Raw genomic sequence first — 13,993 nt, forward strand, 5'->3', positions numbered from 1 at the left:
TTTGTTTGTTTTTTGTTTTTTTTTGGGGTCCGGTCGTGGGGCCTGAACTCTTGGCCTGGGCGCTGTCCCTCAGCTCTTCAGCTCAAGGCTAGCACTCTACCACTTGAGCCACAGCGCCACTTCCGGCTTTTTTCTTTTTGCTTATGTGGTGCTGAGGAATTGAACCCAGGGCCTCGAGCATGCAAGGCAAGCGCTCTACCACTGAGCCACCTTCCCAGCCCTGTTTGTTTGTTTTTAAATAGGAAAACCTGGCAATTCTTTAAAGCCTCATAGAATAGTGGGATTAGGTAAAAGAGTGGAGATGTGTTTAGTTAGCATTTTCCACCTTCAAGAAAGACTTTCCACATGTCCCTGCAGCCTGCCCTTCAGATGATATGCGGGCCCATCAGCTTCTATCAAGAGCCATGTCCTCCAGTTTCCTTTAGAAGCCCTTTGCAGACCTCTTCCAAATCACCCACATTCACACACATTTTCTCTTCTTACACTGAAGGTACTAGTGGCAAATGAGGGGTGAAAATGAGTCCGAAAAATAGTTGCATTCAAAAATCAGCAGCAGTATAATGTTGTTGTGGCCCAATTAAAGTGGTGTGCCAAAACCTTCTGCTTTGATGAAAGAAACCTACCTCCAATAAAGGAATGATGCACTGGCAAATCTGTTATATGCAAATAATGTGATCAGAAATCCTTACTGAAACCTATAAGTAGCGTAGTGCCAAGCTTGCCATGGTTACACACAAATCATGCCATCCTTGTGAGGCATCCAACTTTGGTTAAAGAATCCATTGCACAGGACATGTGGGGCTAAGAGAAGGACTTCCAGTTTGGAGCAAGCTCAAATCTTGGTATCTTCACCTGACCACTGGGTGACTTTGGGTAAGTTTCTCACCAAGCCTCAGTTTGTTTTCTATAAAATGGGGAGTGAACACTAGTCATGTTGTAAGTTGTTCACCCTTCTCCCCTACCATGTGCATGTTACTGCTTGCTTTTGAGTTTCCAAAACTAAATCTAACATTGTAAGTATATATGCACGTGTTATAATGTCTATCAATAGGCGTTTTCTATAAGGCATATTTTAAGTCACAGAAGACCACAAAGCTGTACTGAAATAAAGAATGGAAATCATTTTTGTCAACAAGGCTGAATTTTTGATGTGTAGTGGGCGAAGCGCTGCCCTGGAGCAGTGCGAGTGCCCCGGCGGCCGCTATTTACCTTGGCTCCCCTTCTGAAAGGCTGCTCTGCCCGGAGCACCAGGCCAACACTAACTCAGCAGCACCTATATTTTGCACAGTATGAGTGCCCAACCTTGCCTCCATAAAGACCACATTTACACTATAGCCAGAATGTTCCACATGAAGAGCATTGCAGCCGCCATGGCAAGCTGAGACTTTGTGGTTCCTCAGAGAGGCAGGCAGGGTACAGGAAGCACACAGGACATGGGGCTGGGAGGAGGGGAGAGGGATACTGGTACATAGAATATGAGCTATGCAGGTCTCTGGCCTTCAGACCCCAGGTTCAGCCTGGTAAGTATTGGAGGTGATCATACCCGGGCCCTACCCCTGCTTCCTCTCTGTTCTCTGGGTTCTTAATGGATAATCACATACAAGGGACAAGGCCTTCCAGGAAATCAGGAATCACCCCCATTCATAGCCTATTCAGTTCTCACCACTTCCTGGCAGGGCCTTCTGATAAAGGAAAGTTGGACTGGTTAGACATGTCAGGCCCAAGTATAACTTCTTCTTGTTCCTTCTCTGTGATCTGTGATGGACCAGTTCAGCCCAACTTATCCAGGCCCTACAACTGAAGGTGACTTACAATCTGTAGCTACCTTCAAAGTAGTCCTATTCAGGCCCACTTCAGCTTCCCTTGAAGCCAGGACATTTGAGGAGGGGAGAGCTGCCTCTCCTGCCTGGCTATCCCTGAGAACCAGGAAAAAAGAACAAAGATCTTCAGGGCTGTGAGCCAGCAATTGATGGGCTCTTTGTCCCTAAATCCATCCTTGAATCTCAAGACTTGACCACCATAGGCTGTGTACTTGATCTTGTGATACGTGAAAATGTCCCCCAAGAGCTGTTCCTATGAGTATTTTAGTACCAGTGAGGCCCTGGTGGAGGGGATTCTGTGATAACATAGAATCACCTGCTTTTGTCTGAGAACTATATGTAGTTTTACTCACTAATGGTCTATCTCCAAAACTACTCTTTTCGGCACTCCCCCAGAACATTTTGCTAACGTAAGTGACTAGTTGTAAAAATAGGATCTGGAATTTCCTACCTGAATTTTTCTATCTTGATTAGTAGGGCACATGGACTTCTTAGTTGTGAGTCCCATCCTGGCCCATGACAAGACTCCCTGAGTATCCTGAGAGGTCAGGAGAACAGATTTTGGGTGTGGCCCATGAGGACCTATCATGTCTGATACTCTAGTTTCATTTATCCGGGAGTTTGGTGAAAAATTACTTTAGTTATGTCCACATATATCCTATGTCAGTTACTACTTTTCAGTAAACCAGAATACTAAATCCAGGAATAGTTTAACATTGCTAAAGGCATCTCTAGCTCCTGCGGCCTCCAAACTGGCATTATACATATCATTGTGGTCCCTCCAGAAAAAAGGTCTAAATGAGCTCACTCTGTAGACCACTTTCACTCTCAGACAAAGGGCACGGTGCCTGGGGCCAACAAACTTTTCAGGAGTTTATGAACATGTTTGAGGACTTAAAAAAATCTTATTGGCTCTAAACTATAATGAAAAATTTATTAGAATATAATTAAATTTCTACTGAGTGTAACATCTTGTCAAGTTCATTTATGGAGGCATTCACAGATGCCGCCATAAAATTGTTACTACTTTGGGAAACAATTTGTAGGTTAGATTTTTCTCACTTCCCAAGAATTCTTGAATATGCCTGATGTTTGCTGAGAAATCAGAGCCAACCATAAATTAATTGAGTTACTCTTAGCCAAATAATTTCAAAGCAAAAGTAAGGAAATCCTTTTGAAATTGTTACATTAAAAAATATATGAGATGCCTGAGGTAGATGTACTTCATTGTATTTTGATGGAGTCTGGAACTTCCCAAGAGCTCTTAAGGCCAGTGAAGGGCATGAAGGGCCCCTGTTTGTGCCTATTTGACTTCAAGATAAACAGCCACTGCAGTATTGCTTTCCAAGGAGAAATAGGCCCACTGTTAGGTTTCTAGCAGAGCATTTCGATAGGAGACACAAGGACAAGTTTCTGTAAGTTAGACAACTTACAGAAAACAGGAGGATAGACTTGAAGGGGCCGTGGAGGTCTCTCTGTTCACAGAGGTTGAGCACCTGAGGGGTTCCAGAGGACCGTTGAGCCTTGGAGTTTCTGATGGCAGCCACCTAGGTGAAGAGGTCACTGGATGTGGGAGTTCCTAGGAGTGCCCAGGGCTCTCTGAGACACTAAATAGTATGATCAGAGCTCTCCGCAGTGCAGGCACACATCGTGGACCCAAGACTGCAACTCACGGATACCAGACACATGGTTGGTAGTAGGCCTGTGGATGTCCAACCCATTACCCCTTTCCAAGGAAAGGAGCCAGTTTCATTAGCTTCTTAAAGAACTATGTTGGCTTTCCTCGATCACAAAGTGTTCATAAACTTTTTAATACTCTATTCTAATTATTGTAATTTTATACTCTATTCTAGCCATCTAATTTTAAATGATCATATTCAAAAATATTTATTAAAGAAAAAGCACTTATTTGGCGAGGGAGAGGATAACGTAAGTATTCCAGGTCTCATAGCTCCATAGGCTCAACTTGAGATACAGGGCAAAGATGATTCAGGCTTACGTGACACCCCAGGAGGGCTGATCTGAAGGACCAGGAGGGTCCATCATCAGCATCCCTTAAAAAGGCCCCTGCAGCCTGCATCCTTAGTTGATGCAGTAGACACTACCCCAAGTATACGATTTTATTACTTTTACAACAGTGACCTAACTATTGAGCTCAACAAACCCAGCTGGTGAAGTTTTAGACACTCAGTAGTGTGATGCTAACTTAATTTTGCTTTTTGTACATATGTCTTCTTAGAAAATATCTCTAGAGGCTTCTTGGGGTTGATATAAGTTTTCTACAACAACCCACGTATGTGACTGGGAAGCTAGCCACAGGCTACCCAATCTCCAGGATTTTCTAGTTACTTCCAGTTTGCCAAGTGCCAAACTGTTGGGATTTCCAGGCTCCCAGATGTCAGATCCCTAGGAACAAGTTGGTAGTTTATCTCATGGGCTGCAAAGACCCAGATTATTTAGCCCAGTGTCATTCTTGGAAAATAGCCTGAAGCACAAAGGGATAGCTTTCCATCATATTCAAAAGCTCTTTGTGTTCAGTTCCCCAAACCCTCAGAGGAGGAGAGAGAGAAAGCAGAGCAAGGAGGAAGATGCCCCCCACAAGTAATCCCCTCCAGTGACTTTTGTTTACTAAGAAGAAACTAGCAAGCAATTCTCTTTGAAACATCACTGCATTACGTAGTTTGCAATGAATTTAGCGATCTTGTTTTGTTTAACAAAACATTTTAGAAAAACAGTACACCATACACTAGAGACGGGAGAGACCTGTATGCTTTTTCCCAAAGCCTCTCTCTCTAGTCTTGAAGGATGAATCTGAATCAGGGGAAGCTAATCACCTCAAGAAACCATCAGCACTGTGTCTCAACCTTCCCCAGTTCTCTCTGTGTTCAGACAGGATCTCAGGCTGCTGGAGCTGATCCAGCCAGCCTGGATTAGCTTTTTTTTTTTTTTACTGCGTTGGCTTACTTGGCCTCCACAAAGAGTAGAAGTCACCAGTGTCCTCTACTAGAAGTTGTCTTTTAATGAAGTGTCCTACTTATAGTTCCTACCTCATGGGTGAGTGAGATAAAATCAAGGGAGAAAGTCCACCAAGGTAAATACTCTTGTTCAAGTCATCTGAGCCCAAGCTATAGACAGCTGTGACAACAGGGGTGATTTTCATATGTGTGATGTGACTATCTGCTTCTGATTTTACATGGAGAGCTAATACTTAAATCAGGACTTCAGGCTTTGCTGTGTGGTGGTGGTGGGGCGGGGGGGCATTGACAGGCTAAGACCTCAGGAATGTGTTCAGATTAGATAGAAATTGAATGTTGCATTAGTTTGGGGCCTCTGTTGGAACCCTTTCTGAGGTGTCAGTGTGTACTATGGTTCTGTGGGTGCTCGTGCACCTCTACAGGCTGAAGAGGGCCAGCTGGTCCTGGTGGGTATGTAGCAGGCGTGTCTATGTGGTTAAAGCTGTGAGCATTCTCAGCACACACTGCCACCTGAGCTCAAAGTGCCTTTTCAAGGGGCTGCTTGGAACCCAGTGCTGGAAACAGATCAGGTCCCTGTCAACTTTGGCCAAGTCAAGCATTCATAGAGCAATTTTCACACCAGTCCCCTCCAGCCTCTCTGTAGAAATGTGCAATATTGCTAAGTGGTTGGGACAGACAATTTGAGTCTCAGCCGAGCTACTTATTAGCTCTAGTGTAATCATGTGCTAAGTTACTAAACTGCTGTGAACCTCAATATTCTGGAAGCTATGAATTCAGAGACTTGTAAGCTCTGTGATAAGAATGCTATGGTAGGAGATTAGAGGGTCCCTAATAGTTCTGCCATTTTATGTTGTGGCCCCCTTCTTATCCCTTTAGAAACAGACTTGTTCTATTTTCTTTCTCCAGAGAGAAAACATGGAGTGTCCACGCTTTATAGTTTTTAAATATTTGTTTTCTGATAAGCCCTGCTGGGCAGCTAATGGTTAACACCATTCTTCCCTAGTCCGAGTCTGGATGGGCCTTGTGACAGGAGGCTGGTATGTATGGGCTCTGCCTGCTGTGAGCTTTCAGGGCAGACCATATAGCCTAGGCCTTCTCAAACATCATTTGAACCAAAATGCCCCTAAAACGTGGCAAGCCCTGGGGAGAGAGGACAGAAGCCCAGGTATGAAGCCAGGACCTACCTGGGCCTTTTACCCCAGCTCTTAGCAGCACCCGTCTATGTATTCCTCCCTCCCTGACTCAAGATTAGCCTTTCATGGCAATGGCCAAGAACAAGTCATAAGTGCAGCCTCAGATAAGTGGCTGTGGCCACCTTGGTCCCCTGGGGAGGGACATGCAGTGTGCTGGGTGGACAAAACAATGGGGAAAGAAGGATGGCTCTGAGGTTGCCGAATGAAAGATCTAGAAGCTGCCCAGGGCTGGGTGCACAGGTGTTGCATTGCAAAGGTGTTTCTGGCTGAGTGGTGTCCGAGGAATAAAGGCTTTGTTGGGGAGAGCACAGAGGGGTTTTGTTTTCTAGGACCAGCACGTACCTGGGCTGGAAGACAGCTGATAAGAGCCCTCTGCTGATTAGCTGCTCTAAAGCTCAGTGGAGGGAGAACATCTTCTTTTTCCTCTACTTCAGTCTAGCCCCAGGAATAGAAGGGCCCTCTCCACCACCTTCCCCAACTCTATCTGAGCTGAATGGGAGCTCAATGGTGAGATGAGCCATCATCAAGAGCCATCATACAAGAAGGCTTTGCTTAAAAAAACTTAAAAATAGAGCAGTAACAGGGCGTTCAGGTTATCTCCATAATTAAATCACAGCCAGTTCCCACTGTTCTCCCCATGCCATGCACCTCCTTAAGTAGGAGAGGAAGCCTGCATATAGAAGCCCAAATTAGCCACAAAGAAGTGGAGCACTGGGATCACTTGGGGGCGGGGGGCGGGGGGTGGGTGTGGGTGGGGGGAGAGGGAGTCAGAGCACAGCGTTTCCCTGTGTCTTTGCACAGATTCGTCTCTGTCAGAGACCTACCCATCACTTGGAGTTACCAGGGCCACCAACTCCCAGATGCCCCTGGGTAACTCTTCTGAATTCTTTAAGATAACAATGCAGAAGGTATCTGGCCTTTCCTTTCCCGCTAAGAAAACAGAGTCATGGCACGTTAGTGTCCTGTAGCCCCTCATGTGTCCCTCTGTGGGACACTTAGCACACTAGGGTATTGCCACAGCCACTGTGTGCAGTGCTTTTAACTTTAGGTACTTCATTCTGTTGAACTGATAAATTCTCAGAAGGTTCTGAAAATTTTGGCCTCACCAGATGCTCCCTCCCAGAGAAATCCTTTGTAAAGCCAATCATTTGTAGGCTAGGTTTAGGGAATAGACAAGGGCCACTGGATGGATTCCAGATGCTTTCATGCATCTGTTCCTCCTCAGGTTGAGTTCCTAAAGATCAACGACCATCGTTAGACTTGCTCCCCCAAGTCTAACACTACACACAGCACGAAGTAAGGCTCAACCGTGTTGTCCTCAACACATGTATGATATTACATGCTAGATTCTATGTTTGTGTTTCCGCAATACAACCCTTGAGGGTTATGGCTCTGTATCCATTTTGCTGAGAACATTGAGGCTCAGAGGAGTTAAATAATTTTCTCATGAGTTGACAGTTAACAGGAGTGCAGTCCAGATGTAAACCCAAGCTTTATTCCTAGATTCTGCATCTACCAGTTTAGTTCAACCTCAGAAACATGCTGAAGTTGCTCAATTAGAAACCAGAGACACTTAGGCAAGAGTTATTCTCAGTCACCATGAGAGGGGGGCATCATGTCAAGATTATAACTCATCTGAGCATTCACATGGCATCCAAAGGCCCTTCTCTCCCTGGGTAGTCTGTTAGGAAACAAAAACATACCACCCTCTCTTTCATGTCTAATATCAAAACAAGTATTGATGCAAACTGGTCATCAGCATTGAATGCCAGAGCAAAAGACAAATTATTTTAGTTTCCTTGTTTTAAGATGAAAAGACAAAAGGAGACTCAGCTACCCAGGGCCCAGGGTAAACATACCTTTTCACAATAATCCATTTAGATGAATGGATGAGAATAGACTGAAAATAGTGCCTACCCAAAGCTTCAGACAGGGAAATGGAAGTGCAGTCAGTGTATTGTGCTCTAAAGCGACTCAGTGGAGAAAGTCATTCTATTCCAAAGCACTGTTCTTCACCTCTACATGCTAGCCTGGTCTTTGCTTTGTGATGCTGTGGCAGTTGCTCTGCCCTTAGTCTAGCTGTCCCCACTGACCTGAAAATGATGCCACCCTCTGCCTGTAGACTCAGCTCCATCTGGTGTTAGCAAGACTCTCCTAGAACTGACATTTATTTTTAAAGGTAAAAAATAAGTGTAAAGCAGGATAAAAATAGCTCCCTGGGAGAGGGACTGATTGGAATATATTGTATACATGCATAGAAATGTCACAAGGAGATTCCTTCTCATATAGCTAATATATACTAAAGACAACAACAGTAACAAGAAAAATAAACCCACATTTTTTTATATTAAAAAAAAGCAACAGAACAAATGACAACACAAAAACCCTCCCGACTTACACAGTGAAGTAGCGCCCAAAGCCCTGGCATAGAGCAGGTAGGTGGTTAATGGTTGCAGCCAGGGAGCTGGTTATTCAGCAGCCCATTTGGAAGGCTGATGCTACTTGCACTGAGGAGAAGCTGAGCTCCAGGGAGCTAGTCTGGCACTGAGGGGAGCCTCTGGCCTGCTCCCTCTCAACTGAAGATCTGAAGGCCTGGAGTCCTGAGCACGCAGCAATCAACTCAAGATGTGAAGTGAAAGGCCTCAAAGTTGCCTGAAAATCCTAGGCCTACGAGCACATTACCTAACCTGCCCCTCAGGAACTGTGGGGTTAAGTAGGAAACACATGAAAATGCCCAGTGCTGCTGTCTTCATTAAGCTTCCCAACCAGCCAAGAACCCATTCCCTCTCCTTCACAATATGCTGAGAAATACATTTTAAGTTGAAATGTATATGTAATAGCCAGGTATTGTGATTCTGTCCTATAATCCCAGCACTTAGGAGATTGAGGAGGAGGATCTTGAGCTTGAGGCTACATGGTGAAACCCTATCTGAAAAAAAAGAAAAGAAAAGAAGAAAGAAAGAAAAGAAACAGAGAGAAAGGAGGGAAGGGGGAAAGAAAGAACATCCAGAGCATATATAGAAGACATCAAAAATCCCAGGCAGTGGCAGACTATAGGACATGTGTAGGCTTTAGGAAGTGCCCTCTCCCACCCACTGGCCCTAGGCTGTGTTTACCTTATCTTCATTATGATTATACTCTTTTCTTTGGCTTACTGTTTATTGACTGGCATTTACAGAATGTCACCTGCACCCCCTGCATGGTACACAAGTTTTTAGGGGCAACGTTGTATCTTCCAACACAGAGCATTTCAACAGGGCCTGGGGAAGCACAGGCCAGGGAAGGTTTACCCTCTTCTGGAACCCCTTGCTTCCTGGTTCTTCCTTCAAGCATCCATTTAAGCCATGTGGTTCCTCTCACCCACTGGCTCTTAGCAGTCATCCCAAGTCCTGCTCTGGTCTCAACTGCCTATTGCCTTTCCCTTGCCTGTGGTCACAGCCAAAAGAAGGGGTAGGATAGTGGAAGGACTTACCTGATGGTTTGTCAGTAGAGGATGGGAGGCTAGTGAGGGCAGGCATGGTGGGCAGAGGGGGTGGCAGCACCTTCAGGTTCTGGTCACTTTGGATTTCGTTGGTGGAGATCTGGTTGATGATGCGGTTGTAGGTGGGTGGCTGGTAGACCCGCGGTGGGGTGGCAGGAGGCGGCTGGGGCATGGGCCTGGCTGCAGGTACCCTCTGGCAGTGCTCCTCCAGCTGAGCGATGACCTCTGATTGGTTGTGGGCCAGTGTGGCCAGGTGCTGGTACTTGTGTTCCAAGTCCTTGTACTTGCTGGCCAGCTGCAGCATATCGGCTGTCTGGTTCAGGATTCGGTTTTCCAGCTGGGAGAGCTCCAGTGCATTGTCCCGTTTGCGGATGATCTCATGCAGGAGTTGCATGTAGAGCTGCGTGACACGAGAGTTCATGTTGCGGCTTTCCTTGCGCAGCAGCTTTACCTCGCTCACAATGCCACCGTCCACTTCTACCAGCTGCTGCAGTGTCTCGATCTGCCGCTTCTGCTTGAGCAGCTCATTATTGAGCAGCTCCAACTCCTGCTTATGCACTCGGTTCTCTAGGAGCACCTCAGGCTCCTTGGAGTTGACGCAGATGGCACCCGTGACCCGCTGCTGGGGCACGATGAAGGTGTAGGTGCACTTGTCTGGGGACTCACCTGCTCGCTTGTACCTGTTGAGGTAAATATACTCTCTTTGTGAGCCTTCTTCTGTGCCCTCAAAAGTATCCTCAGAGCCTGCAGCAGCTCCCAGAGTGGCCAGCAGTCCCAGCCACCAGCACGTCATGCACAGTGGACTCATGGTGCTTGCAATGTGGTGGTTATTCTTTACAAATGAATTTGTGGTAGCCTGAAAATAAACCAGAAGGGAGAATCAGTGACAGCCCCATTCATGCCAGTGGCCTGTGCAATTGTGATCCTGGCCTTCCGGCCAGCTAGAGCATTCCTCGAGTACAGGTTTGGAAGCCACACTGTACTCCCCTGGGGCCATAGGTGAGCAGCTAAAAGGCTAAGTCAGGCCTTGACAGAGATACGAATGAGGGATCAGGGCCATGGTCCTGTCATTTCTGGAGCTTGAGAACCAGGTCTGTGCAGCTTGACACTGGGGAGAGGAGGTGTAGGGAGGGCTTTCCCATCCATGTTCCTTTCCCTTTGCGTCAGAACCCTCTGACCTTTACATTTCTCATTCTACACTCAACACCAGAGTTTCCCATATAGCATCTAGATCTAAGCTTCCTGAGAGCAAGTACTGGATCCCTCTCTCTAGAACATGGTATTGGTCAGGCTTCCAGCAAGTATGTATTAAGTGAATGAATGCTCGACACAGTATGGAATGTGTTCAGTTTGTAATGGACAATGTCAATAGAAAAGTATGTCCGGTCACATGGCTGTGATCTGTGTGTTAGCCAGGCTACAGAGCCCAAACAGGAACAAACAACTGAGTTCTTCTAAACCCAAATATTTTCAACAGCCAGTGGCTGCAAGGTCTCAGTCATTGCACTGTGATCAAATCAGATGAGGCACATGTCTCCTGACTTGTTTTAGTTCTGCTCTTGGACTATTCATCCCTTCCCCAGCATAGTGTCCAGCAAACACTATGGTGTGCCAAGCAAGTGTGCTAGCCACTAGGGACATTGCTACAAACAAAATGAGCCCACTCCTGCCCTCACGTAGCTTCCACATCGCCAGAGATCCCCAGTGCTGTAAAGCAGCAGTCTCACATGCTGTTGGAGGGTACAATGGGTCATTGACCTAATCAAGAGGTCAGGAACACTTCCCTGAGAAAGTGGCTTGTACCCTGACCCTAAGGCGATGAATAGGACTTAGATAGGACCACGGGGAGGGAGGATGTATGCTTCCCTCCTCTTGGCCCCCTGAGGGTATTGCTCCAGCAGTCTTCCCCATCTCTCTTGGCAGTTCAAGTTCATCTTATACTCTTGCTACTGTTTCTTGAAACTTGCAGAAAATCTCTTGACTTCACAGTCCCACTCCTGTTATTATTCCATTTCTCTTCTGCACGTTGTCAAAGCCTTCTAAAGAGTTGCCTGAAAGTCCTTTTCCTTTCCACTCCTGAGCCCACCATGTCAGTTCTTGTCCTTCCTGTCCACTCTTGTGCTCTGGCCAGGTTGCCTGTGGCCTCCATTTGCCAGATAGATAACCACTTCAACACTTGCCTGCCAGCACTGTGGGCATAGATGGCGGCTGCCTTCTTGAGTTTTCTTTTCAGAGCAGCCTGTCATCCTGGCCCACCTGGTGCTCCTGCTCAGCCTTCTTGGCTGATTCATCTTCATGTTCCTTCTCCCCCTCCCTTCTCCCTTCATTTTCCCCTTCTTTCCTCCCACCCTCCTCCCCTCTCCTCTCTTCTCTCTATAACCCAGCTGGGTTCTCCCCTTGAGTCTACACTCCTCCACCAGAGCTCAGCTGTGGCCTGATAGACATGAGCCTTCACCCTCTCTGACCACACAGAAATGGGCCTAATCTAGTTGTTAGTTGTAAAAGCACATTAGCACCAACCATTTTCTAATTTCACATTCATTTGTGCTAAAATGTCAGCCATGACACTGGCCCCTGGACCTCTGGGGCCTTCTCCAGTACGTACCCAGCTCCAAGCTGCACCTTGTGCCAGTCAGTTGGCAGGAATGCCTAAGACCCTATGCTCCTGAGGCTGTGCTGGGCTCCTTTTTTACTGAAAGTCAAAGCTGGAGCCTGGTTCCAGTGGCCAATGCAGGCTATGGGCCAGGCAGAGAGGGGTCATAGAGCTAGCTTCTGCTCTGGTTCTGTGGGGAGGCATAGCTGCAGTGATGTCAGTAGAAACCAGCTGCGTTTGGAAATGTTTGCCTGGTTTCCAACTCATTTTGGCAGCCCTGGAGCTGGTAGCCACTCCCACCCCAGAACAATGAGGAGGAGCTGCACCTTCTGTAGGCAGCTCACCTGCCTTAACTGGTGGCAAACAGCTCTCCACACCAAGCAGACTGGCCTAGATGATGGTCAAGAAACTACAGTGTGCCTGGGAGGCAAGATGGCTGCATGAAAAGCTTGATTTCCCAACTTTTCCAGGCCTCCTGGCTCTGGAGGCCACACAGTATATCATTGAGTTCTGTTTCCTTCCAAGCATGGGCCCTCAGGGCTTCTTTGGAAACCTCTTGCCCTTGGTCTATAGATCTGGAAAGTTAGGCCTCTGTTACACACTGTATGGAATTGCTTCAGAAACCAGAGGTTGAAATTACATGGTAGCGAAATGAAGGTAAGAGCAACAAAGACAAAAACCTCTGTGTCACTGGGACTGAACAGGGAGTGCTGAGTTACAAAGGCAGTGTCTAGAACATGTTTTCCACCTCCATAAATTCTTACAATTGCCCATGGGGAGACACCACCCGCTAGAGAAGAACTTGGTCCAGGTCACAAAGTCTCTCAGCCCAGAAGCAGTCCATGGGTTAGAGTAGGTCCTGGCCCTGTCTCACCACCTCTACTGGAAACATGCAGGTGTGAGCTTAGACCATAATGTATTGAAAGAACTTTTTTTCTGTCAGTCATGGGGCTTGAACTGAGCACTGTCCCTCAACTCTTCAGCTCAAGGCAAGCACTCTACCACTTGAGCCACAGTGCCACTTCCAGTTTTCTGGTGGTTAATTGGTGATAAGGGTCTCATGGACTTTCCTGACCCAGCTGGCTTTGAACAGCAATCCTCAGATCTCAACCTCCTGAGTAGCTAGGATTACAGGTGTGAGCCACTGGCGCCTGGCTGAAAGAGCACTTCTGAGATTAAACAGTAAGCTAAACTTGCCTTGTGTGAGTTAATTTCAGGTTTTCAAAACCTTTTGTGGATATAGTGGTTTACTTAGCCACTCCAACACTCACAGGCTAGTTCTTAGTATCACGCTTAATTTAAGAGTGAAGAAACTGAAGTTCAGAAAACTGTCAGCTCACTGGTTTGTGGTCATGTTGCTAGTAGTGGGACCAGTCAGTGACAAGGGGCTGACTGGCTTACAGGAAGAGAAGGAACAGGCACAGTGTGGGATTGTGATTCCTACATTAGGCCAATGGAGACATGGGATCCCAGACAGGTGGAGTGACTTGCCCAGGGACACAGGCAGGCAAGAGCCGGGCTGCCAGAGCTGGACCTGCTCCCTGCCTGCCCTCAACTTTGGCTTAGGCTTTAGGCATTTGTTTTCCTTAAGGATTCCACCCAACTCCATTACCCCCTATCTTTTGCTGGTTTGGCAGTTCTGAATGAGCAGTAATGAGTGTGTTTACTTTTGCTTTCTTGAAATTTATTTAGCTAATTGCATCCCAAGAGAAGTCATCACCCCCCCTCAACACAGCACAACACCCACTCACCCTCCCACCCCCACATTCCAACCATTTTCAGCTGGAGAATAGCTCAGCTCCAATCAAAGCCCTGCTCCCCAGTTTCTTCCTATGCCCAACAAAGCAAAGCAAATCCAACTGTTTTCCTTGGCTGGAAATGAAAATAAAAATGACTCTGGAATTGCTTTTCCACATTGCGTTGCATGGGCT

General features: G+C 46.7%; 2 protein-coding genes across 3 annotated transcripts in view; one reads left to right on the forward strand and one right to left on the reverse strand.

The window, feature by feature from the left end:
* The window catches only part of Ralgps1 (Ral GEF with PH domain and SH3 binding motif 1), a 204,777-nt gene that overhangs the window by 93,724 nt on the left and 97,060 nt on the right, over window positions 1-13,993 (forward strand). The window lies entirely within an intron of this gene.
* Angptl2 (angiopoietin-like 2) overlaps window positions 1-13,993 on the reverse strand; it is a 31,376-nt gene that overhangs the window by 8,826 nt on the left and 8,557 nt on the right. Inside the window, exon 2 of the mRNA XM_013021445.1 lies at window positions 9,461-10,325. Within this exon, the coding sequence (XP_012876899.1) occupies window positions 9,461-10,277 (817 nt within the window). The 5' untranslated portion in view covers window positions 10,278-10,325. The remainder of the gene's footprint in view (window positions 1-9,460; window positions 10,326-13,993) is intronic.

This window comes from Dipodomys ordii, unplaced genomic scaffold (assembly GCF_000151885.1).
Source record: "Dipodomys ordii isolate 6190 unplaced genomic scaffold, Dord_2.0 Scaffold55, whole genome shotgun sequence".
Classification (NCBI taxonomy): domain Eukaryota; kingdom Metazoa; phylum Chordata; class Mammalia; order Rodentia; family Heteromyidae; genus Dipodomys; species Dipodomys ordii.